We start from the raw sequence: 27,407 nt of genomic DNA, 5'->3' as shown, positions 1-27,407 counted from the left end.
TCTGACGCTACACTAGTAAGGTAACAAAGTTGCTGTAGCCTTGCACCGAAATCGACGGTGAACACGTGAAATATAAAACTGTTGAACACCAACATTAATAAAATGTAATAATTATTGACGCTTCTGACATGGGTGTCAAAACAGGCTAAAGACCCTATCGCACAGCATATTAGACAGAACACATTGACTCAAAACATATGCATAACATAGGCCTACGAAACACAATATTCAGTGGCGTGCACAGACATTTTGGGGGAGGTGCTCAGGAGGGGGGGGGGGGGCACTTTTTAGCGCACGTGGACTAATTATAAAAAAAAAATTACACGCACATGTTGAATGAAAATTGACTTGTGCTGCAATTAGTAAATCAATATACAATTAAGACAATAAAGAGACCAAAATGTGTTCATTTATGTTGCCTAACAAAACCTATACAACAGAAAACGTTCGTCTTAAAGGATAATTCCGGTGTGATTTTGACCTAAAGTGTGTTGAAACATGATACCGAGTGTGAATGTATGTCTCATAGCTCACCTCGGCTTGTCCCCTGCACTCAAAAATCTGGCGCTAGTTAGCCAATGCTACCAACACAGTGTTTCGTTGTGGTGCCTCGGGCATCGGCCTAGCCATGCAAATAAATCACTGTTTTACACCATTTACGAGGCCCAAAGTAGCTCCATACTTCATTGGTAGACTTCCGAGGGCCTTGACATTTAAAACGAGACATAGAGAACTTTGAAAAAGCACTTGTTTATTTACAAGACGATTTATACAGACAGTACCTTAAGGAATTTTACCGTTCGACGCCATCTTGAATTTAGTCACGATAAGTCGAGCGACGAGTACGAACGAACAAGTATGATAAGGGATCAGATTCCAAAAATAATTCTGTGAAAATGCATGGATTCCAGTTGCTGCTACTGAAAGGGAATCTGAGGTGAGCTATGAGACATACGTTCACACTCGATATCATGTTTCAACACACTTTAGGTCAATATCACACCGGAATTCTCCTTTAACACAGATTTGCAATTGCAAACTCTACCGAAATTATTTGTAGCCTACAGTATATGGTTGTCCTCACGTTATCTGTCATTGACTTGGGCTACAGCGTTTAACTTTATCAGGTGACCAGTCGGCTAAAAATGCTTAGTTGTTTGATGCTGTATGAAACATTTTACCGCACAACAAAATGATTACACGTTGGGCTTAGAGGGCAAACTGTACGATTTTACTTGATCTGGAAGACAATAAAGCGACCAAACAGTACGAGAAGGAGTTATAGTGGGCTACTGACTGTTGTCATTACATGAATGCAGATGGGCATTTTTCACAGGTAATGGGGAACTTCCCGTTTCTTCTGTCACAAATGAATGTGTTAATACATGTTGCCTAACAAAACATATACAACAGAAAACGTTCTTCTTAACACATAAATTTGCAAAATTTACCGAAATTATTTGAATGTGGTCTTCACGTTATCTGTCATTGATTTGGGCTACAGCGTAAAACTTTATCTAGCTTCATAGTTTATCAGGTGACCAGTCGGCAAAAATGCTTGTTTGGTGCTAAATGAGACATTTTACTGCACAACAAAATTATTACATGTTGGGCTTAGAGGGCAAACTGTAAGATTTTGCTTGATCTGTATGTTACCTGGCTGATGGGGCAGGGAGAAGCAGCCTGTCAGCGACCATGCCTGCTATCTGAAGACGCTTACTGAACTGCTATGGTGCTGCGCATCTGGCGTGCCCTGCGCGCGAGTTCACGTGACAAAGGAAGAGAGATAGTTAGGCTGGTCGGGTGTGCGCAAGGAGGTGGCTCATTTCGGCGTCTCTGAAGGCGTCGGCCTGCCGGCCCAAAGTGTCAAGGGTGTTTTTTCCGCTCACAGTTCCAATGACTCCGAAGCTGTTCAGTTAAGGTAAATTAAGATAAAAAAAAAAACCCTGCACCCCCTTTAAAGGAATTCATTCCTCTGTAAGAGGAATATGTTGCACTCTGGTGGCTCATCGTGCTACAAGTAGGTGTTCCAATTTCAATGCCTGTGCAATCAACTATAATCCTGCAGTTGGTGAAAAGGGAAAAGATGGGGAGCAGAGCTCATTTTTTGTCTTGATGGAACAGAACGTATTGTGTGGTTGAAAAGTAAATTATGTAAAACATGTATAAATCCACTTAATCTGCAGTGTCCTGCCGGCGGGACGGTTACCCCCCTCCCCCACCACCCCCCAACATTCTAAATCATTTGTATACATCAGATTGTTATGTTAGCATAGTCATATCATACATAATTTGAAAGCTTGGACTCTTGGGAATCAATACAATGTGTAGTGCTTTACATTGTCAGATTAATCTAACTATGTCTCACTTAAATTTAATCAAAAATGCTTTCCTACCCCTCCTCTGCCTTTGGTGCTTCCCTACCTTCTAGCTGCAGTGTAGTCATTCCATATCAGAACCCCTGAAGTAAAATTAAAATGCAAGCATGAAACTTCAAAGTGTTACCTTTCATTTGAGACCAAATTTATGCTTCTACACCAGTGTTTCTCAAACTTTTTCAGACCAAGGACCACTTAACCAATGAAAAAAAAACCTCACGGACCACCTAGCTAAAAAAAAAAGAAGAAGAGAAAAAAGAAGAGAGACCACACTTTGAGAAACACTGTTCTACACAAAGTGGTTCATAGACAGGAAGCATTTGATTGTCAGTATGCATTTTGGATAACCAAAAGTCCTATGGGGAGTTTCCATAAGGCATTTTACAAAACGCATGAGCATACCTTGGCAAATAATGGTCTAAAGTACTCATATTTTCATTCTATATTGATCTACTTTTGAACACAGCTTCACAAGACCTGAAATGTGGTGAGTTCAGAGATGCTTGTTATCCGGCAGAAAGAAAAAAACAATATTCTAGCCTCTGTAACTCTCTCTCAGTACATCACACAGTTCTTCACTGTTTTCCAAGAAACTACAGTGTCTGAGCTTTCTAAAGAGGTCAAGCATTTGATTATAGACCAAACTAGGTGGGAACAGTGGCCTCTGAAGCAGGCGCTGTGCAATTTCAGGCAAAACCTGGAAATTGGTATTGAGAAAGAAGCTGATAAATGTGGTGGTGATGTTTGAAATTGTTGCAACACTACAGGAGAACAACTGAGCCAGATGAAGGTTGGTATAATTCGCGCAACTTCATTAATGTAATAAATATTTGGTCTTCAAATGTGATGTTGACCACTTTCCAACCAGCATAATAATGTCATCCCTAAAACTAGCTGCATGTCTTACTACAATATTAAAAACGTTTTTTGTTAGGAGCCCAGTTACAAATTCTTCACTTAACTTTGAGACTGTATTTTCGTTAGATCTTTGCGTAGATTGACGCTAATGCATTAAAGAGGAGTGGATCCCTACGCCAAGATGGCAGCTCTCTTGACACATTTGTTCCAATGAAGAGCAGTAGTCAAGGCGACATCTAGTCAGTATATATAGATGGGTAGATGGAGATAGACAGTCAAAAGGAGGAGATGAAGAAGACTTCTTACAGGGTGTATCCATGACTCCAGCTATGTGGAAGTAAGACCTCTCCCTGTTTGTGACTTACAGGGCCAGTCTGTGATTCTGCACATTTTGACAGATTCAGTGAATTGCTATGGTTCTCAAGTAGGAAGCAGTAGGGATGTGTGGACTGAACACTGTCAGACAATCAACATGTTGAGAAGTATGGAAGGGTACGTGTATTTTGATTGACTGGTGAGCTCCTGTAATGACCTATTGCAAAACTCAAACCCAATTACAGACTGCATCTTTAAAAAGAAAGAAACTTGCAAAACAGGGCAGTGTTCTGTTTGTTTTACTACTCACGATTGACATTGTGACACAAAAGATGTTTTTAAGGTTACAGTTTTAAAATGAGATTCCCTTAAGTAAGGGATAATGTATAGAACGCCGGTCATTATTGGGAAAATAAGTCCCGACAGGGCGAACCGGACCCGACGCGCAGCGGAGGGGTCTTGTTCTGCCCTGAAGGGACTTATTTTGGAGCGTTCTACTTGCATTGTGAAGAGCCATTTGAATAGTGACAACATTTTAATAAAACAAAACAAAATTGTAATAGTGATTGTGAATAGTGATTAAATGTTGTTTACATCAGGTTGTTTTCATACCAGACATCAGTATCATAACACGTTATAACAACTAGCAGAAGACACTTAAGAAGAAACTTGTGATGCAGCCCAGCAAAGAAAGTTTGAAACTACACTAATCCACTTAAATACTGTGTGCTGCTACAACTTGTTACAAACCAACCGAAGTCTTGTTAAAGGCATATATCCTGCACCTGAATTACTGAATTGATTAAATGCTTCTCATCTTTGTATAATTACTGACTCTACAGTAGGACAGTGTCCTGTAGAGTCAGTAATCATACACTCTACACTTTAGGACAGTTTTCTTCTTTTCTCTTTTCTTTCTGTTTCTTAACTGGTGTTGCGGTAAAAAAAAAAGGTGGGTAAAAAAAATAGTCAATTAAAATGCTACACTACAGACCTAATGTGAGACCTTTATTTTTGTTACTTGTTTTGTACTTTATTTGTATGCCAGTTGTTGCTATGGGGGTCTCCTGTACAAACAAGTACAGGCATTTTGGGCATCTTACCATGTAGCGCTAAATGCTAAAAAATATGGGTTGTAAGTAACCTAATGACCATGGGGAATTTAGGGTCCCTAGGCCAGACCAGTTAAGAATCACTGCTTCAGGGCTTTCAAGTTCCCAGGTACTGTGCCGGAATTCAGGCAAATGCTAGGATGCATAAGATTTGATGATGAATTTGACAATTATTTATAAAGCTTTGAACAATTTTGTTAATTTAAGCCACATAAATGTAACCTGACTCTCGCCAGATGAATTTCGTTCTGCCTAGCTCCGCCTAGCTCCACTCACATTCATCTGGGATTGGTTCGGTTGAGAGTGATTTCGGCACCAGATTGTATGGTAGAGCCAATCAGGACGCAGGGCGGGAGTTTCATAGATGTGACGTAGCGTAGAAGTGACTGTGAGACTGTTCTCAGCGTCACGGGTTGGCTTGTGAGTGGTTGAAGTAGCACGTCAATAGATGACGGACAAGTGGCTTATCCAATCATACGCAAGGATTTTTTGATAAGGCCCAGCCTTCTGAAGCACCACTCCAATGGATCGATCCCAGATGGATGAGTGGAGCTAGGCGGAACGAAATTCATCTGGCGAGAGTCAGGTTAACATAAATGTTCCTTGTTTTTAGTCTTGACATTTTATATAGCACCATAAAGGATAATTGACTACACCTGATTATACTGTATATGAATGTGTTTGTTTTAATCCTCTAGAGTTCATTTAATGTGATGATGATATGAATACTTTTATTGTCGAAGTCTGAAATTTATCTTGCATCAATAGAAGCTCCATTTGCCTTAGTTCTCATACAACGAGCCTCACAGTCTGCTTTGGTTCTGAAACGGTTTCCATTGCCATCGCAACCACTATACCAGAAGTGAAGGCATTCTTTTTTCACAGTATCGAAATACCACTTCACAGTGTACTTCTGGCACTTTCCCTCATCTTGCCTAAGGGTACACACATCTGCAAAAGAGAAGCAAAAGAGTACAGATTATGGTCTCCAGTTTGTGCTACAAGAGATCTGATGTCCATAAATAATTTAAACTGGGACAGGTATTTTTCAAGTATCCAATACATTTCTCTGCAGATGATGAGTTTTAGATGAACATAATTTTATAGAGACACAGTATTTGGGACACACAAAGATTTTTCTTTTACTACCTTGCAGCAGTGTTGCATCCTTTCTCTGATGGAATACGTCAAATTCTGTGGGCACATAAAGCAGCCAAAGTCACGTCAAAAGAAAATCAAAGTGACCATAGAGTGGTATTCTCCAATTATTTATAAGCATTAACTACATTGCTCTGTAGATACATGATATTTTTGTCTCAAAGATAAGGGGCTCTAATTTGAATTGGCTATGTGCATTATGAGCTGCCCTCCGAAATCACACTGTGAGAACACGACTTTACACTAACATTTCCCTCGGGCCCAAAGGGTAAGGGGCCAATCAGCGACAAGAGGGGGATGACACTAGTTGCAAAATCGAAAGTAGCTGTGGTGAACGGTATGAGCAAAGCTTGCTGTGGGAAGAATGTGTAAATGTCTGTACAGCAAAGGTAGGCCTACATACATTGTTTACTGACTGCCCAGACTGTACATATCTGTCTATACAGTTCATACTGAATATCCATATTTACTCTGTTTTTCTTATAATATTACTGTTAATACACTGCATATATCTATATAATATTTATGTTGCTGCTACTATACTGCACATATCAATATATTTTAGTGGAAAATGTCTTTGCATTGACAGTATCCATTCAGTGTTGTTATATCTTCACTATGCTGGGCTGTGTCAAAGTCTGTTGACATAAATCATAAATCAACCAGTCAGGTCCGAAGACTGGAATTTTACAAATATTGAATGTATAACTACATTGTCCTGTAGATGTGTGATATGTTACAGTATTTGATATTGTTGTCTCATAGTCTCAAATCATTTGCAGTGTAAAATGTCTTTGCAGAGACAGTGGGATAGAGTTTTCTTTTAGTACCTTCCAGAATTGATAAATCTTCTCTCTGTTGGATTGTTTCAAAGTCTGTGGGCACAAATGATAAAACAGCCAATGTCAAGTTATGATAACTGCAATGGCCAAAGACTGGTATTTTCCAAATATCTATTTGTATTATACTGTTTTGTACATGCTACATTATAATTTTTTAAGATAAGGAGACTTTAGTGGAAAATGTCTTTGCATTGACAGTATTTAGGATCCGGTAAGAGATGTTCTTTTACTACTGTCATGAGCTCTCTCTCTGCCTGGTAACACGCTGATTGAATCCCATTCTGTGCCACTTGGCTGCCTGCTCTCTCTCTACTGTCTGATCACCTCCACCTGTTCCTACTCTGCTCCACTCTACTCTCTGCTCTGCCTCACCCTCGTAACCACCGCAAACCAGCACCAGTTACCTACCTGCCTGTCTTGGAAAACGCCTTTGACTCTTTGCCTGTGAACCCGGACCCGCTCGACTACTTTTTTGATCTCCAGCCCCGGTAATCTTGACCTGCCTTCCGTCTCTCTTCTACGAATACCGCCTAGCCCTTGACTGTACTGCTGCTTCGTTTCAATTGCTGTTGTGTGTGTTTTCCCCAGGACTTCCCGGATCATCCAGCTCCTGCCATCGCTGCTCGGCTACTGGGGGAACACACACACACGCAGACTCTTGGAACCCCTGAAACCCCCGTAACCCCCAACCCTTAAATAAACTTTCTAACGTGACGCTTTTGTGGTCCTCGTCCTGTTTGGTGTCTGACCACTACCTTCCAGTGATGTTATATCTTCTCTCTGATGGATTGTGTCAAAGTCTGTTGGCACAAATTAACCAAAGTTAAGTCAGAAGAAATCCTGAGGAACCTTAGACTGGTCATTTCCAAATATTGAATGTATTATCTACATTGTTTGGTATTTTCAATGTGATATTTCTGTCTCATAGCCTCAAAGAAAATGTTCCCTTTCGGTCGATTCACTCGGTACAACACAAATACTATGGGATATCATGCCCTCGTGTGGTCTGGCTAAAGACACCTCTATTCACACCTGAAAGGCAAGACTCGTGGTGACGTGGGAGGCCCCGTCCTCACAGTATATTACCCAAGTCGCCACCGTCACTCTAGTTCAAGCTCTCATCTCGCTTGGACGCCTCTACAGTACCTGTGCCTGTCTTGCTTGCTAGCTGGTAACGAAGTGTGTAAAAATAGCATTAGCATCTCTGAACGGTTTAACTGTCCATCAGCCTGGCTTGACAACAGCATCTATTGGTGAGACGACCGCTACTTCGGGCGCTGTTTGTGAAGGCTAATTGTGAGGTTCGAATCGTGTGTGTGTGTGTCTCGCCATGAGCTCACAAACTCAAACATCGACCTCCCCACCGCAAGTGAGACCCTGTCCCCAGGGCTGCTGAGAGAGACTACCACAAAGCCTGTCCGGTCTGCTTGGGAATAGTCCATGCCCATAGAGCTTTGACGCATCCTGATGCCTGTGTATTTTGCCGACAGCTCAGGCGTGCCACACTCGAACGCCCTGTGAAATTAGTTGCGAAGATCCTAGGACATGCTGAGTGCGGTCCTGAAGACGAGTTGGAGCTCTCGCTCAGTGCCGCCGCGAGCTGTGCTGACCAGATGGAGGAACTGAGCGAGATGGAGCTAGCTCGTTCTCCGGTCCAGCAACACTAACCCCCCAAGGCTGACGATGACGGTTACGTCTTGGGCTTGGATGAGCACGGTCTGTCCGATGACAAGCAGTCTGATCTGCTGGGCGCCAAAGGTCTCCTCCAGCAAACGACGAGGGCGAAGTGGATAACTCCTTTTTCAATTTGTATCATCATGCAGCTCGGAAACTGGGAAAAATGGAAACTCGGAAAGTGGAGTGGCCACCCCAGCCCAGAGACCTACCAGGTTTGCCGGTTTCTTCTTGCCTCAGGCTCCAACAGTGGTGTGCAATGCCTTCCCCTCTTCCCGGATTTAGTCACAGAGGTGACGTCCTCTTGGAGCAAGCCACTGTCTACGCACGCTTCAGTGCCAGTACCCACCCCCCTCCAACGTCTCTTCCTTCGAAACACTGCCGCTTTTCTTACGCACAGCTGGAGAAGAGCTACCGGGCCCAGGCGACGACAGCAAGCACTATGTCCTCCATATGGCTGCTGCAGACGTACCAGGCTATGTGCCTAGCTGAGGTATGCTCTGCAGTATACTTATACTTTTATACGCTATTATCGCCTGGACGTTGTGGCCCCTTCAGTGGACTCTTCAGTCCTTTCTTCTGCAGCTGGGCATTGAGGTGGCCTTAGGCCCTGGCTGTGTGGGGCGTGTATATAGGTCCCATAGTATCTGTGTTGTACCGAGTGAATCGACCGAAAGGGAACGTTAAGTTATGCATACAACTACTGTTCCCTGAGGGAGAGGAACAAGGTACAACACTAGGTTTCCCCGCTCAGCTTCAGTTGCTCGCTGAAGAGCGCTAGGTTGAACTGGGGAGCGACGGTGGTGACTTGGGTTATATACTGTGAGGGTGGGGCCTCCCACATCACCACACGTCTTGGCCTGGAGGTGTCTTCAGCCAGACCAGGCGAGGGCGTGATATCCCATAGTATCTGTGTTGTACCTCATTCCTCTCCCTCGGGGAACAGTAGTTATATGCATAACTTAATTTTTTTTTTTTTGTGAGAAGTCTTTTCAGAGACGGTGGGATAGAGTCAAGAGTTTTTTTTAGTACCTTCCAGAGTTGATAAATCTTCTCTCTGCTGGATTGTTTCAAAGTCTGTGAGCACAAATTATAAAACAGCCAATGTCAAGTTATGATAACTGCAATGGCCAAAGACTGGTATTTTCCAAATATTTATTTCGTACATGCTACGTAATATTTCTCAAATATATTTCAAAGATTTTAGTGAAAAATATGTCTTTGCATTAACTCATTGAATGCCAAGCTGTTTTCGGAAGCTTTGTCCTAGTGTGCCAGCAATCTAGACCATTGTTGATGATTTTTGTACAGCCACAGTATATTCTGTGTTATAGCTATGAACACATACAATGGCTCGTTTAAAAGGTGAGACTTTAAGTTCTCAGTGGGTGCGAACCGTGTATTTCTACACGCCTCTGTTCCTGAGAAATCCCAAGCTAAACAGTGGCTAGTTTTCATCAAAATCTGTTTATTTTTTTTCTAGAAATGGAGATATAGCGTCTTTCATGAAATATGAAGTGTTGCCTGTAAACTTTCCGGGAAGTGATCAGCGAGACCTGGCGAGACTGCCACCTAGTGATAGACCCACGAAAATGGCCTGGTTTTGACCTGACGTGCATTCGTCACTGATTCGACCCAAAGCGGCAACCGAGTTATGATAAAATGTCCAGATTGTGCGTTTTCATGAGTTTTCGATCGTCATATATTTAATTTTCATTCATCACAGAGTTCCCAAAATCACATATATGGTGTGTTAGAGTGTCTAGTTTCGTAATTTTTTTTAAAAAAAAGCTAAAAACGTAATATTACGTTTTTGGCACTCAATGCATGGGAAGGAAAAGGCACTCAATGAGTTAACAGCATGGACCCTTTCAAGAGAGTTCCATTATCAGCATCATAGTTGGCCCCACAAGACTTCCTTTTTAACATTACATATGTTATCTTAATGCAGAGGAAGTAGATTGGGGCCCAAATAGAACGTTCAAGCATTGTTTTTGTTTTTATTGATGAAAGGGTCTATTTAGGATCATAGCTGTCAACATTGAGCTTTGAAAATAAGGGAGATTTCCCGGGTTTCTCACGCAGAATACGGGAAAATGTCAACATACGTCCCCCAACGTTGGAAGGGTTGCAGTATTAGTCCGTTTCATAATTGGAAGCTTGTGCATTGGTCAGCTAAACAATACAACAAAGTAGCCTACTTTATTTACGCCTAACAACAGCCTATATTAATTTGGTCAACTTTATACAGCCCTAGCAAGGCTAAAGTTCTGTAGCCTAATCGATGGCCCTGTGCGCTGTCATTCTCTCTCCTGCGCAAACAAAATATGTGCGTTCCAAGTAGCCTATAGTGCATAATTCTTCATAAAGTTGAACAAATGCATTTGGTTATTTTAGAGATTTTAGAGAGAAAATATAAATAGCCTGTCATGCAAGTTTATGGGCTACAGTGCAAAGTTGGGAAGTTATGGTAGGCCAACTTGGAGTGAATATACAAACAGGGGGAATTCTTTCTCTACTCGTAGCTGAGTGGTAGGCTGATACACACAGCGTTCGGCCGTAGCCTAGGCCTACACTATGCAGGTGCCACTGAATCGTGCTCTCACGACAACCACGCCATCTTCTTAAATAGTCTCACTGTCACCTTCAAGCAAGCAAAATGATGCTTTGAAAACATCTGTTTTGTTGGAAGGGCAAGGGTGTAGCAACAGGACAACAGTACAGAGACTGACAAGTCCGATGGTAGAGCTAATGTTATGAGATACGGGAAATACGGGAGCGCTAATGTTATGAGATACGGGAAAATATTAAAGCGGGAAAAAAGTTAAAATACGTGAGAAACCCGGAAAAAACAGGAGGGTTGACAGCTATGTTTAGGATCCAGTAAGAGATGTTCTTTTACTACCTTCCAGTGATGTTATATCTTCTCTCTGATGGACTGTGTCAAAGTCTGTTGGCATAAATCAACCAAAGTCAAGTCAGAAGAAATCCTGAGTGGCCTTAAACTGGTATTTTCCCAATAATGAATTGTATTAACTACATTTTGCTGTAGATTCTATGTGGTATTTCTGTCTCATAGTCTCAAAGAAAATGATTTTTTAATGAAAAATGTCTGCAGAGACTGAAGGATACAGTCAGAGAGTTTCTTTTAGTACCTTCCAGTCTTGATAGATCTTCTCTCTGCTGGACTATGCCAAAGCCTGTTAGCACAAATAATAAACCAGCCAAAGTCAGGTCAGAAGATAACCTAAGTCGACATCAACAAAAATGTACAGTGTACAGTAAAGGAGTCGACACTATGGGGAGACATGGACGCAGCGAATAAGTTTAAAAGCCCAAACTCGGGGAAAACCTTAATGACCGTAAACTTAGCTCACATGTCAGTTTAAAGATACACACAAGTCGCGCCACTGAACATCATCAGAACACGACACAATAAACAGTACACAACAACTCAACAGATAAAAGCGCAGGCTGTGACTGCAACAATACCATACAAGTGAACACGTAATGGCTGGCTGTGAATTATGTACAACGCGGTGCCCCTACAACAGACAATTAAGACATTTAAGGTGCTCCAAGCGATGTTTTGCGGTTTCTAAGCTAAAACATTTTTTGTCACATACTGCAAACATCACCTCGCCATCCGCTAGCTGCCTGTGCCCTGAATACACGCGGTCTTTGTGGATAGCCAAGGCTCCATAAAACGGCAGCAAAAACAACTTGGTCCAACCAGGACCATAAAAACATAAACTGTTCTAGCGAATCACCGATGAGATGTGCATTCAGGAGAGTTTTAATTGAATGGGAGGGAGGGGGAGGGAGTAGCGAGCTAGCTCTCTGTTTTGTTTGAACGTCAACAGAAGTGACGTTACCCAACATCGCTTAGAGCGCCTTTAAGACAAGTAATGGCAGCCTTACATTGTACGATTTTGGTCTGTTTTCACTGTCGGCGACTAAAGTCAGACAGAAATAATGGGAGTTGTACTGGAATCGCGGCGCGCTCCCGTCAATTAGATCGTTAAGTGTAAGGTGCGAATCTTAACGGTTTTAAGTCAGTCCGAGTCAGTCCTTTTCTAGTTTTGCCGTTACGACAATATCAAACGTGTTTGATATTATCGCAAGTCTTTAGTCGTGACTCATGCAAATAGTGACGTGAACTATAAAAACCAATAGTGACCTCTCTCCAACACCAAACAGGGGCAAAGTAAACAACAGCTGTAGCCTATATGATTATTTGTTATTCTTATAATATTTGTCATTTCTTATACATATAGTCAGCTCTTCCACGTGACAGAACGACTCTATACTGGTTAGGGATGTCACGCATGAAACAATGCTGCAGAAACACGAAAATACGACTTTAAGTTTAGCATGCTATCATTTCAGTTCCTGTTCCTATCTATTGCACGATGAGTAATAATTTAAAGGAATCTAGTTGCAGTCTTGTAAATAGTGACCCTGCAAGATCCCTAGTCATTGCAAAATCATAGTCTGTGACTTAAAACTCTACTACGGTACTTGTCTTTAGATGTGAGAGGGTCTGAGACTGTAGTCTTTCAAAAATCTTTTCCAAATCTTTGCAAATCTTTCCAAAGTCTGTCAGTGTAAGGAGGGCTTAAAGTAGGGAGTAAAAAAAGAGATGCTTATCCAATAGACTTTTTTGTCACATTGTTAGGTCAAATGGTAGGGAAAGCTCTGGCTGACAGACGGGGCTTCAGTGATACCTGTGGCTGTTTGGTTAAATTACACCTGTACTCTTAATCAGGGCAGACACTAGGTGGGTTTACATGGATTTTTTTGTCATTCCGATTAAACTATTCCAAATTAAAACTTTTGTGTCATTTCTTTACATGGGGTACATTCTATTCCAATCAGGTGCTCTCAAGCACTTTAGAATCTTTAATCAGAATAGCCGTTACTGCTTTGCTTTAGCTTGAGAAGCTACAGCGGGCAATCCAATTGACCATACACATGGCTGGTCAGTTGGAATAAGAACGGAATACACCACCTCTTTCATTCTGAAAATTATAAACGGATTGGCAGTTTTATTCCGATCAAGGTGTTTATATTTGTCATTTCTATTCCATGTAAACCTACCTAATGAGTTGAGGCCTGCTGTGGCAGCAGGGCCTGCTCCCCCTCTTTTGTTTGTAGCCACTTGTGTGCACATGGAACCGTGGCATTAGAACAACCTTCGGTGTTGGATATTTATTTGGATTTTATACCATCTAAAGAAAAACAACAACTTGAACTAAAAAGAACCAACAGAACCGCTTGCGCTAGTCCAGATAAAAAGGAGCACCAGACAGGGAGTGCCAGCACACCACAGGTATGTTGACTGCTCTCTGAGGCTCCTGCCAAGCTGACACACACACACATTCACGCAAGGACCTACTACCAAGTGCTGCATCAAGTGCTGCATGTAGGGCTAGCGTGTAGTGAGCAGGTTCTCTTGTGGTTTGGTGTTGTGCATTGCAGAAGGCTTTAGTCTTAGTCTTAAGGCATCCAATGTAGTTTGGGGTATTTTTGGTGACTCTAGAGCTTGCCGTACAGTTATATTTTTATTTTACCTTGTTGTTGTAAATACTTCACGGTTTGAGTCCTTCCCTCTGTACATGCTGTATGTTTTGGAGCTGAAGCACTAGCAACAAGCAAAGAGCTATATCTACTCACCAGGTAATGTTTCACGATTCTCGCAAGATGTATCCAGGTTGACGAGACCTGAAGTTGCATGGCCGGTTTTCCTGGTCACTAACCAGCTATGTTCTATGGCTATGTTAGGTGAACGTTTCTCCTTTTACAAGTTTGTTTACCATCAAATTGGTGCATAGGATTGAGTAAAGGGAGAAAGGATAAAGGGGCCAGTGGGATTGAAACTCATTTGCTCATATGCTAAAAGCTACTGAACCCCAAAAGCATCACTGTCAAGAAAGATAGCAGAGAAACAGCCAAATAGATGGAAGAAAAACTGCTATGATCAGAAGGGAGCGTACCTACAGTATGTCCCCCGGGTCCTATGTTCCCCGCTTTGTATGGGACCGGGGAACATAGCGTTTTTTAAAACGCTACCCATAACCACATTATATACAGCATACACTGACCAACTTGCTGTTTTCAAAACAAATAAAATAAATAAAAATAAAATACATATACACATACATCTACACATTAAACAAAGAACAGCAGGACACAGAAGCCAGGCATAGCACGTTTGAGAGCAGAGAATGCCAGAGAGTACAGGTGGCTTTGAGCCTGGATTTAAAGAAGCCCTATGCAACAATTTTAGCAAAAATGACCTTAATTATGCAGGTTGAGAGTCGTTCTGATGGTTCTACAACACTTTTTGGGTCGTTTGGTGGGTGTTTCGTCTCCCCCTATGCTTCTCCACGAAAAACAGAATATGCAACTTTCTGGTCGCGTTCCGAACACATCCGGATGTAACTCAGCGGAAGTATCCAATCGCACCTCGAAAATGTAGTCAGATTGTAGTTTCTAAGAAGACTGCAAAACGGACTCTGACTTGGCTTTGTTGCTGTTGAAATTGTAAGTAGCCTACCCTTGCGTGAACTTCGTTTTTGTAATGTGATTTGATAGTCTCTTGAACGATGTGTTTGCTTGACCGTTTTATTGTGAGCCCTGTATGTGTTTAGCTTGGTTTCTTGATGGCTAGCTCGCTAGCTAGTGGGGGTTTAGTGTAGCAGAGCTATTTCATGAAAAATGCGAGCCCAAATCAGGCAAAAACCCAGAAACAGCGAAGGAATAACCAGACCTGCATAGGGCTTCTTTAAGATGGAGGGAGCAGTTCTTATATCAAGTGGCAGCTGATTCTACAAACTTGGAGCAGCGACTGCGAGGGCTCTGTCGCCTTTTTGCCTTAGCCGATAGCAGGGGATGTGGAGGTCTTTGTTGCTCGATCTAAGAGACCTGGGAGCTGAATTGGGGTGTATGAGGTCAGAGATGTAGATTGGGGCCAGACCATTTTGTGCTAACCACATAATTTTCCCTACAACATTCTAAATCAATTGTATGCACCATATTGCTATGTAGTATAGTAATGTTATACACCATTTCAAAGCTTTGACTCTTGGGAATCCAAAAATGTCAACTTTTTCATGTACAATCTGTATAGTGCTTTACATTCTCAGATTAATCTTATTATGTCTCAATTAAATTTGATCCAAAATGATGGACAAAATGATAGTAATGGTACTTGGACACTTAGGATCAAGGTTATACTTTTTAACGACTGGACAACCGCGTGCTTAAAGCATGCAGGAACAGTGCCAGAGGCTAGGCAGGAGTTCAGAAATACCTGAATGCTGAGGCCAATAATGTCAAAAGCATATTTTATAATTATTAGGGTTTGTCCCTTTTGCTAACATTTGTTATTGCTAACCAACTAGTACTTGTGGCACATTTGTGTATCAGGTTATGTATATGTTGTTGTTGTTGATATTGTGACTGTAGTTGCCAAAGAATTTTATAGACTATAAGAACTAATTCTTGAGGTGCAAAAAGACTAACATGTTCACTGTGGTAGCATCTTTTTTTAATAAAAAAAAGTAATATCTGAACGTCTGTTTCCTCCCATGAATGTCTTTGCACATCAGTTGTCCCACTCCTGAGAAGCTCCAGATTCTTACCGAGTTATATTGAAGAGTTGCTATATATTGGCTTTCTTTGTTCAATTAATCTAACTTTAACAGAAATGTGCATTCATATTTACATTCATGTTCATTTTGATAATGTAATAGGATACATTTGCAATTCACAGATCACATCACTATGTGACACTGGGTATTGAAGGCTATCACCCAAGTTCTCCTGACGTTGACTCATGCATAAAGTTTATTTGAGGGTGTGACTATAGGCATACCACTGGTGTCTCCGTGGCCTGTGTTTTCTTTAACCCCATGTTCTATTTCGTAAAAGGTCTCTACTTGGGTGTCTCCTTTCCGATTGGGGATAGTTGGTTGTGGGTTGTAGTTGGAAGTAGGCAAAGGGATGCTGATGGAAAAGCACACATTAATTAAAAAATAATAATAATTCAAATAGATCAGGAGTTGCTAGTCAGGTGCAGTAGGCTGCCTACTGAACATGTGCAAAGTATTTTTCACAATTTTCTGAGGGTTTGTTGAGTCAAAACATGAAGTCTAGTTTTGAGCAGATTAAATAAAAATAGTTCACTACTATTTTAGGCTTGTTGATTTAGATGTCAGAATACTACTGTATAAAATGGAATAAATATATGCATGCCACAACCAACATAGCTTTTTAGCACAGGGCATAAGTCTTTCACTGGCACAAACAGATGAAATAGAAACTGGCTCTGAAACTATTATCATCTTACCTGTCTATTAGAACAATAGTCGGCTCTTGGTCTATCTCTTGCTCCAAATGCTGACACATCCATCGTTCAGATGGGACAGGATATATATTGATTCCCCCTGTGTAGCATAGAGACAAATATAAAAACATAGTTCCTTGTATTGCATATAAACCATAAATAAAATGTTCCATGTAAATAACAATACAAACAATAGTATTATACTTCAGTTCAAACAACAAATATATGTACAGTGCTCTCCACTATAGACCCCTTCAATATTTGTAAACATCTAGCTTAGGTTGGGTGCGCGCGCAGCATGGGGTCAGAAAAATGGAACAGCTACAGTAATAGACCTGCATGTTGAGCTGTCAAGGTATGTACGGTCATTGTCACCCAAGGGCCGCGAACCGTACCTTAATAAATTAGTATTAGCTAATGGTAATTGTTTACCTGAGCTGATAACAGAATGGATAGACGACGTTAGCAAGTGGCCAGAGATTCATTAGCACGACGTATACGGCTATCTGGTTGACAAGCCCAGACACGCAAAAAAGAAGTATAAGTAGACATTTGTCTTTACACACACACAATTCAATGGAAATTGGGATGGAAAGTTTTCTGACCCCGACATGTGCACACCTTTTCTGTGACATGAACCGTGAAGGGTTCCCAATCCTTATCAACTGGAACTGTGACAAACTTGCTTAGATAAGGACCTAGCTTTACCCCCCCACCCCACACCCCTCCACACACACACACACACACAAACACACACGCACAGTGAGGATGCAAGAGGCAAAACATTCCATAAGGATTACTCTTGGATTAGCATTTTTGGGTCACCCAGTCTCCAAAATATATTGGCCCATTGCGAAGGCATACAAGGAAAAAGGCCTTTCCTGTCATTTATTTTTAAATTTAAGGGCCTGTGGGACTTTTCTCCAAAGGCCATGGGAACATCTTTTGGTGCATGGACATGGACATTTTAAATTCAAATCCATCTGCCTCTGCCCATAGACTGAAAGTGGGTCATGATTGGATCATCAAGCAGATCTAAATTCCAGCGATCCAATGATCTAAAGTCCAGATCAGTCCTAGCTTTGTATCCTCCAGGTAAATGAGATATTATTAGGAGAAGATGGGGATCTGTTTTATTGGTAGGTATTTAAGGGAGCTTTTACAAAGTATTAAATACAGGGGTGCTAATAGTTGTTGTCCACATTTTTTGTTGAAAATATGTATTCCTTGAAAAAGTAGGCCTAGTCATTTGTTCAAGTTTTATAAATTGAAGTTGCACAGTTTCCTTACTCTTAAGGAAGCTCAGGAAGGTTCGCAAGAAGCGCTTGGCATATTCCTGCTCTCCTTGCTTCACCTCTCCCAGATGGACCATATGTTGCTCCAAGGGTAGGCTGGCCAGCTCCTCCACTTGTGTGGTGTTAAAGTTGTCCCCAACAGTCAGAGTGAACAGCACCACACCCTGACATCTTGCTAATTTGGAGGCATATTCAAGCTGGGCTCTATCCCAGTAGCTTGTTTCCCCACCAATAATGGCTAGAACCATTCTGTTCCTCCGTGGCTTTGTGGCCGTTAGGAGGCCTCTGTTAATGACCCACTTCAATGCGTATCCCAGCCTGGAGGACCCACCAAGCTGCTGCATGCTCTGGAAAATGTGGCTTTTCATTGAACTGCTGTCCTGAAATCTCATAAAATCAAACTCCTGTTGGACAGGAACTTGTCCTGCTGTGGGTCTGTATGCGCTAGAGACTTGATACAGGGCAACTCTGGCCTGATTATCAGACCTGGATGGCTGGCTGCTCACAGCGATCTGCTCTAGCACTGAACCCAGGAGCTCCTTCACACCCCCGTAGTGGTCTGCTTGCACAAAATGTGACCCGTCCACCAACACAGCTAGATCCAGGTCTACTTGGATAGGAGTTGGAGCCTGGTTCACACTGGAACAGCTTGATGCTCTTTTGCACGGATCTGGAATGAGTTAAAACAAATCACAAACTATAAGCCATTCAAATAATCCTAGTTTGGTTACAATATATTTCTATACTATCACTGAAGCTTTCCTTTTGAAATCTAATTAAAATTTCATACCTGCCATATTGCAGATGTAAACATATCTAAATGTATACTGTGCACTCAGATGAGTAAACAGTACATAAAACAATCTTGGTAATGTAAATTATATAGAGAGACAAATTCCAGCTATTTTTGACAGACAGTCGCATATAGCTTTTGAAAAGTACATTCACTATTTGAGAAACATCCATATTAACTTATTATAAACTGACCTAATATAAATACATGCATGCATACTTATGAGACCATTAGGAAAAATTATTATGATATGATTGCATACCATAGCATATTATACACTTTTGAACCTCACTCAACTGTGGTTTCAGTTCTTGACCACTCCCCATTAGCTTCACTATAAAGCTTCGGGTTTCATCAGCCTGTGTAGCAACAGAGAGTGCTTGGTTACTAACACACACAGATGTTGACCAAACTTTTTTTGAAAATGTACATATTCAAGCAACATAAGTTATGAGAGTGCACTGTACACTGGTTGCAGACCAATTTAGGAAGGTTTGCAGTCTATCATAAACACCAATGCATGAATCTATTGAGTTACCAAACCTTGTGATCAAAATGCAACGCATTATGGGGTTAAAGGGCAGCTAAGCAGCCAACATTCAATGTGTAGCTTTGTGCTTCTACAACATACTGTACATGTAATGCCAGGAAAACTGTGATTTTGACATTTTAGCCTAGCCCCGAATACGTTGGATCTGACAAACGTTTTAATTGGTCCAAATTCCCATCCGATCTGTTGTGTAGTTTGAGCAGGTTTGTGATTTCTGATTAGAGGATATCACAATCACTGGACCATCTTTGGTTTGATCTGAGTGTATATTTGGAATGTCAGAAAAATGTTGTTGTTTGTCTTGCAGTGTGAGCACAACAATTGTGTCCCATTAAAATATGTAGTGTTAGTTACCATATTGTATGAGACTAAAAAAATGCTCTGTCTGACCTACATAAGAAGACCTCTCATAACAAGGATTCACAATTGTTTCCCATTACCTCTAAAGCATGTAAGACATTAGGGGCATTCCTGAAGGAGATGACAGCAGGGTGAATGTGGTGGGCTTTGAATTCCAGGACAGCAGTGTTAATTGCCTTGATATCCTGGGAGGCTCCATTGGTGACGAAGACAGCCACCTTCCGCATGAGCAGACTCTTTCGTGTGCGTTTAAAGACATGTCTGGCCACGAAGCGCATGGCTGTCCCAATGTTGCGGCGGTTTGAGGTGCGTTCCAGGGCAATGTTATTCACCTCTTCGATGAGGTGCTTCTTACGATGGTAGTCTGAGAACCGGACCAGGTACTTCACACTGGAGCTGAAGGACACAATTGCCACCCTGGCGCCCCTGGGGCAGTTGCTCTCAGCAATGGACATGTCCTCCAGTAAGTGATGGACAATGGCGCGCATCCTTTCAAACACCTCAGGGGTCACATCCTCAGACATGTCGAGGGCTATCACCAGCTCAGTGGGGTAGGCTGGGCAGTCTTCATGACCTGACGATAAAAAGAATAAGAACCATACAAAATTATACAACATGCTTACCCAACCCCACTTCCACTCATGCCATATTGCTGGAATACAGTACGAAGGTCGTATCCATTGGCACTTGTGAACATAACATAACATAACATAACATAACATAACATAACATAACATAACATAACATAACATAACAACATGCATAAAATGGAGACCGACAAGTTTTCAACAAAATTCAATACATTTAAGTCGTCTAAAATCTGATAACAAATCACACAAGCATGGTGAAGACAAGCAGCACGGATTATAAGGGAATAGAATGAAAGCCTCTACAGTAGAACAACCTGTCCAACTTCCTAGGTGTGATCAAAGAAGCAAACTAAGCTCATGTACCAGCCTAAAGGCTGTTGCCCTGCCAATGCATGTTCTAAATATTTGTTGATGAAAGATGATTTGTCAAAGTAATAGATCAATCTGCAGTGGTATATCTTGACTTTAGGCTTAGATAGGATTTGGAAAGGGTGAGGTAAGCGCTTTGATAAATTAAAGTGTTAACGTCAGTTCTGGCCAGGCCATGGTAGTCAAGAAGCTTGCCGCCCTCCCCTTCATCTCATTCATTCCTAATTGATCCAGGTGCATCCCCTCAGCCGATAATCTTTCTTCCCTAGCGACTGGCCACACAGATTCGGCACGCCTTTTAAATTCTACCCACTTCCTCTCAACCATATACAGCTCGGTTTTTGCTACCCACCGCCTCCCCTGCTCCACCTTGTCGTGTATGATGTGGCATGTTCTCTTGTCACATCGCTTGGCTCTGTTCATGGGGGGAATATTTATCTCTCCCTGTCCTGCTGGGTTGAGAATTCCCTAAACTGCTGCTGCCCCCTGACTTAATGCTTTTCCATGGTGCTCATGGAAATAGGGGGGTTCCTCTGAACAGAGCTATACCGCCAAATGTAATTCATAATTTACAATAAAGAAATTTCATTCAGAATCTTCTCTTGTGTTTCTTGACTAAAATGGTTCTGACAGAAATTTGGTTTATTGAATAGGTATGGATTGCTAAAATGCGATAGAGGAATATGTAATTCTAATCCTTAATCAAAAGGCATTCCTTAGGTGGTATGCTTGTCACTCACTTCTCAAGTCACCTCTCCTATAAATTACAGCACTTGTGATAAAGGGTTTGACTCACTTACCCATAGAACAAGCTGTTGAAAGAAGAAAAAGTCACAAACAATTAGTCAACACTTTGCCAAATCTTTAAAATATGAAGTATAAAATGTTATGGAATACAGAAAGCAATGCTTAAATTCAGTAGATATGAAAAAAAAACAATGTGGTTTAAAGGTACAGTCAGTGATTTTGGCAAAATATTGTTGACATTTGAACTCATGAATTCACACAATGGACAGCTGGAAGACTTGACTGCACATTTTATGGGAAATGGAGCTATAATTTATGTGTATACTGATACAGTACAATAAATAAAAATGAAAACATACCGCAGTTGTCGCGCACATAGTTGACTAGCTCACAGTCCTACAAGATATAGCATTTACATGTTAGATGTGGTGCAAACTCATCAATGTAAACCAAGGTAAGTGAATGACCAAGGGGGAAAAGAACGTACACTCATCTGTCTGGGTCCTGACGCTCCTCTGGGGCCCTGAAAAGTAAACAGCACACTTCCATTCTGACCTAGTTTATGCATTTAGGCAACACTCACTGAGAGGACACAATGCAGCTGGAAATCTTATAAGCAGGATCAACTACTGGCGAAATGAGGAATTGCAGCCTAATCACTAATCAGTATTACTGTAAAACAAATCAGTAGCTAGATGTACCACATAGCGGTACAAAATATGACCGCCTTTCAGTCCTGCACATTCTCTCTGCAAAAATAAATCACGCTGGTCAATTTGTCTCCATCTCCTACTCCATCCCCTACTCTTGCAACTTTTGTGTATGTAAATGAGTGTGTGCATGTGTGTGTTTGCTTTTGTATATGTGTCCTCGTCTGTGTGTGTGTTTGCTTGTGAGTGTGTGTGTGTTTATGTGTGTGTTTTTTTCGTGCGTGTGTGTCTGTGCGTTTGTGTGCATGCGTGTGTGTGTGTGTGTGTGTGTGTGTGTGTGTGTGTGTGTGTGTGTGTTTGTGCGTGCTTGTAGAAAAGCAACCCTTCACTCAACACCTCCACCTACAGGCCGATTGGTGTACAGTCACTAAATGTACACATAAATTAATGTATTGTATGGCACCCCATAAACACCCCATAAAATAAAAACAAATCTAACGTACCCTGTGTCCAGCTAGTCCTGGAGTTCCGGGTTCACCCTGTGGACCATCCCTACCGGATTTGCCCTGATGTAGTGGGTTATAGTTAAATTTTACATAGAACATGATAATATCTTAATAATAATACAAATAATAATAAACATTATTGGACTGGATACAAAACACCTCACCCCTTGTCCCCAGCTTCCTTTGCTTCCAGGACCTCCACTTTGACCTTTTGCACCATGCTCTCCCTATGGGGTGAACACAAAAAAATGAAATATGTTTTACTCTGCTCTTTGAGTCTACTACTAATTGTTTGGTGATAAGTAAGTATGTATTAGGACTTACTTGTAGTCCTGGATAGCCTGGATAACCTTGCTGTCCCTTTAAAAGATTGCATTGATACATACATTTTATATTACCACAGATATTCATAACACATCACCTCAATGGTATTCAGAAATAAATGTATTTAATAAATAGTCCTAAATAAATAAAAAAATATATATATACAAACTGCATTTGGTTGTACCATGTCATATATTATACTTGGAACATGTTTGTCTTACATCCTACAAAGTTTGGGCTGGCTATGAATAATACTCTTCAAAACATAGTTTCCAAACATGGCTTCCCAGATAATATGTCTTTAGGCTGTCAAACTTAAGTAATATTAAGAGCTGAAAAGAAATGAAGACATGAACAGAAATATTTTATAGTCCATGCTTTTGGGACCCATGATATAGGTTTGAATAAAATCTGAGACGGTGCAGCAACAACCTTATCTGATTTGATATGGAATTACCCATTTATCTTCTTTTTAAAAAATATTATTATTTTTTATTTATCATTTATTTATCCAGGAAGGTCCCATGGAGATACAATATCTCTTCTGGCGGGGAGTCCTACTCATTATTTACCTTTGATCCTTTTGGTCCAGGGAATCCATAGCCATCTCTACCATCCTGTCCCTAAAAGTAGTAGTTATGATATCCATACAATTAGTCAGTAATTTATATGTTGCATTTTTGTTTCTTGCCTCTTAACATGAAACACAATTTCATGATTAGCTTTATGTTTCCCACTGCCTGCCTCTGGTGTTTGTACAGTCATGACTCTGATTCTGACTCTGACAAAGTGGGCTAGACTGAGCCATACACTATTCCAGCTGATCAGCATTCTGTAAGGAATAATGGCCACCAAGGTGTCCCGTTATACGGAATTAATGGACGAGACAGAGGCAAGGGTTCCTCCGCCAAGTCCATTAATTCTGTATAACGGGACACCTCGAAGGCCGTTATCCTGCTTATCACTCAGTTGCCACTATAGGCAATGGGCTTGCCTTTAAAGCATGCAAAGGAAACTAACGGTTCAGTTTAAAAATAAGCTGACTTCTTCAGTTTGTTGTCCTACTTTCTTTGGTCCTGACAGTGATTGAGCATTGAGTGGGCATTTACATGTAGGTTGTCTACAGTTGATTAAATTTTTGCGTAGCCTAATTCCAGGCTCAACCGCTGTTCACCATTCAATGAGTAGCATTAAGAAGGAACGGTGATTTAGCTTTTTTTTTTTACCAGATCTACGTCACACTGTTGGTGTCTTGTTATTCAGAATTAATAGCCACCCTGCAGACAATCAGAAAATGGTATTTCTTCTCTCTGTGTGATAAAGCTAGTTAACACATGGCTTCAGGAACACAAAATAGAGATGAATAATTGCAGTGGCTGTTGAGGTCAAATAGGAGCAGCCTTCTGCCAGGATTGCAGAGTGTATCTTTAAGTGTGAGAATTCTGAAAATAGACAAACCTGGGGTCCTCTAGGGCCGACTGATCCAATGTCTCCTTTAACTCCAGGTTCTCCTGGTTGACCCTAGACAGAGACGCAGCAAAATATGAGGGCTAAAGTTAACAAACTAGACTTGACAGTGGAGCTCTGAGGACGATAAAAAACATGGGAATATTTTAGTAAGCAGCGTAGGTGTGAGTATGAATGGATGGCAATGCATTTGACTAACCTTATGCCCTTTCTGACCTGGACTTCCTCTGTGTCCAATGTGACCTGTAGATCCTCGTGGTCCCTACACAACAGTATTGCACTAATTTGTGGTGATAGTGATTTTGTCCCCACCTTTCATTTACTATGGTTCACCTTGTGTGATCACTCCTTCACAGATTTGTGAATATATACTGCCCTGTAGGCATACACTCAGATTTACTGAAAATATGGTGATTACTGTTGACACATTTCTGTTTTTGTGTTGAAATATGCTCTCTGTGATCTAGACTGGTTTTCTAAGAGTGACTTACCTGAAGACCAGGTACACCAGGTAACCCTATTGGTCCTGGATGACCCATGGGGCCCTTGTTTCCCTGAAAAGAGATTTAATTGATTAGAACATTTCTGAAAATGTGACCAAAGCATTTCATGTTTTATATCTATTTAGTCATTCAGAAAAACTGAAAGGTATTATTTTATTGAAGTCAGCATAAGGCATCCTGGACATACAGTACAACCGAAAGCCGGAGACATTTCATGGCACATTATTTTTTAAACTATACAGTATGCTTTATTTCTTTTGGCTTCAGTCTGTGATTCTGGAGGTTATTTGATATTTGCCAATGATTTTTTCAGTGCTTACAGAATGAGCAGCTAAGAGACAATATGGAGCAATTTGGTAAATTATTTAAAATAATAATAATAATAATAATAATAATTGGATTGTGTTTACTGTGCCATGTAAACATAGCCAAAAGGAACGCTATCTAGGATGCCTAATATATGGTGCACGATGAGACACTCGAGGGGATGGTGGAAGTGATACCGGGGGTCCTTTCAGCCCAAAGTGGCCCAGATGTCCATGATCTCCAGGATCCCCACGCGATCCCTGTAATAACATGAGCATGAATGCCAAATATGAATTGAGATAAATATAAATGTTTATAGAAATATTAAAAATATCTAACGTTTACATATGAGTTTAAAGTTGATTATTTATTATATTACACTGTCCAAACGAAACATTGTGGCTTGGTCGATGTTCTAATGACTGCAGACTATGATACACTATGGGACTTACTGTATAAAAATCATGTTATGAGATTAACACATTCATATCCAGTCAGCTACACAAGAGGCACCATATGCCTTGTGGACATGTGAAACCCAAAATCACAGTGTCCACCTGTGTGTTACGGTGGAATTAATGAAACATCTGTTGCTTTGGACTTGTTGAAATGATACAGTGTTGCATTTCCAACATCAGGTGAGGTAAGATTCAAACTAGATGTACCGCATAGCGGTACAAAATATGACCGCCGCTCAGTCCTGTACATCCGTTCCGCGAAAATAAATCACACTTCAATTTGTCTCCATATTTTACTCCATCCCCCACTCTTGAAACTTTTGTGTATGCTTGTTTGGCATGCCTGAGTGTGTGTGTGCGGCTGCACAGAAAGTAGCCTACTGGTGCTGAAAAGGTGAATAGATTGTAGAATAGCCAAAGAAGATGTAGCATTGTTATAAAACCTTTAAAATCTCTAAACAATCACAAGTAGGGCAGTTCATCACAGTTCATCCATTGCAACTGGATTGAAAGGTCACTTACACCTGTAGGCTACATTGTATTTGGGAAAAGCAAAAGGTATCAGCATAATGTTATTTATTTATTTATTTATTTATAAACAAAAACATCTCTGTCAGTTCCATGCCGTTTTCAACAGCTATCACAAACAAAGGTCATTTTTGGATGGATGGATTTTTTGTGAATGTTTCTTCTTTTACATAAGATTTGTCATCTTTAGTTCATGTAATACTTTATTGTCAATGCACAAATTAAGTAACAGTAGTCTGAAACGTTATTGTTAATGCACAAATTAAGTAACAGTAGTCTGAAACGAAATGCTGTTTTACATCTAACCAGTGGTGCAAATAACTGACATGTCCAAATGGGCCTTGATGAAATGCGTCGCTAGACTGTTCATACACATTTTAACGGGCCAAAGTTGAAGAGCTGTTGTCCGTTATTGTTCGTGCAAATATAGGCTGATTAATGTTACCTTGCATTGTGTAACTGAGGTCCATGGCTAGTCTGGCTTTCACCAAACCAAGCTCAATCTTTTAAGAAATCAAAAAATAAATAAATAGCGGGCAGGCAGATCAGGCTGGGTTCACCCAGCCTAGTCCATATAGGCACCCGATATTGTTTAATTTTCCGATTGAGATATCCACGCTCTGGCTATTCTAAATGCGAAAATGCATCAGGGAGTTATGACAAAACTGTAACTAACAAACTAGATCCTAATAGAAAGTTGTTAGCTTCCCTAAGTTACAGGTAGGCTTATAAGGTAGGCCTGTTTACAACATAAATTGTCAATAGGCTATGCTGGCGACACAAATAAAATCTCCTTTGGAAACCAATGGCTTACGCCTTACAGTATCAAGCGGACTTAAACTGCCATATCGTGGCGAAAAGTTGTAATAAAATTCACGCAGCTCCATGAGTCAAGGAAAGCGCGAATGAAGTAGCCACTAAATGGGACCCACTACCATAGACAGTAAAAGAAAGCCCACTACACAGTAGCTTAAAGTGTGTTGCTAAAGCAGCCATAATGAAATGAATGTGTCATTGTTTGGATACTTCACACACACGTGCTTTTTAATTTCACAGACTACAACTACCAAGCTGGAATCAAAGCACATCGATTCCCCTCTCACACCCTGCACGCACTTAAAACAAAATAAACAGGCGTCTCAGTCTCACGTATAGGCAAAACTGTATCAGACCGGTGTAACGTTGGTAAATCTTCCATTGCACAGAATATTTTTTTGTAGCACGTGCAACAAATGACAGTCGAAAGATACAATTACAGTGCTGCTATCAATTTG

General features: G+C 40.9%; 1 protein-coding gene across 4 annotated transcripts in view; it reads right to left on the bottom strand.

Moving 5' to 3' along the window:
- Positions 1–5,170: 5,170 nt before the first annotated feature.
- The window catches only part of LOC121720491 (collagen alpha-6(VI) chain-like), a 43,340-nt gene continuing 21,103 nt past the window's right edge, over positions 5,171–27,407 (bottom strand). Inside the window, exons 19-41 of one of the 4 annotated variants that reach the window (XM_042106628.1) lie at positions 25,345–25,407; positions 24,830–24,892; positions 24,538–24,600; positions 24,330–24,392; positions 23,444–23,494; positions 22,872–22,907; positions 22,712–22,774; positions 22,545–22,607; positions 21,879–21,914; positions 21,751–21,787; positions 21,445–21,456; positions 19,766–20,259; positions 19,038–19,134; positions 17,978–18,652; positions 16,691–16,787; positions 16,217–16,347; positions 11,493–11,537; positions 11,243–11,287; positions 9,370–9,414; positions 7,419–7,463; positions 6,652–6,696; positions 5,813–5,857; positions 5,171–5,614 (exon numbers count right to left, since the gene is read on the bottom strand). In XM_042106628.1, coding sequence (XP_041962562.1) covers positions 5,415–5,614; positions 5,813–5,857; positions 6,652–6,696; positions 7,419–7,463; positions 9,370–9,414; positions 11,243–11,287; positions 11,493–11,537; positions 16,217–16,347; positions 16,691–16,787; positions 17,978–18,652; positions 19,038–19,134; positions 19,766–20,259; positions 21,445–21,456; positions 21,751–21,787; positions 21,879–21,914; positions 22,545–22,607; positions 22,712–22,774; positions 22,872–22,907; positions 23,444–23,494; positions 24,330–24,392; positions 24,538–24,600; positions 24,830–24,892; positions 25,345–25,407 — 2,514 coding nt within the window. In that variant the 3' untranslated portion in view covers positions 5,171–5,414. The remainder of the gene's footprint in view (positions 5,615–5,812; positions 5,858–6,651; positions 6,697–7,418; positions 7,464–9,369; positions 9,415–11,242; positions 11,288–11,492; positions 11,538–16,216; positions 16,348–16,690; positions 16,788–17,977; positions 18,653–19,037; positions 19,135–19,765; positions 20,260–21,444; positions 21,457–21,750; positions 21,788–21,878; positions 21,915–22,544; positions 22,608–22,711; positions 22,775–22,871; positions 22,908–23,443; positions 23,495–24,329; positions 24,393–24,537; positions 24,601–24,829; positions 24,893–25,344; positions 25,408–27,407) is intronic. The other 3 variants (XM_042106629.1, XM_042106631.1, XM_042106630.1) reach the window with 3 other exon arrangements.

This window comes from Alosa sapidissima, chromosome 10, assembly GCF_018492685.1.
Source record: "Alosa sapidissima isolate fAloSap1 chromosome 10, fAloSap1.pri, whole genome shotgun sequence".
Lineage (NCBI taxonomy): Eukaryota > Metazoa > Chordata > Actinopteri > Clupeiformes > Clupeidae > Alosa > Alosa sapidissima.
The sequence above is the reverse complement of the archived record's forward strand: the minus strand, read 5'-3'. Positions and strand labels throughout refer to the sequence as shown.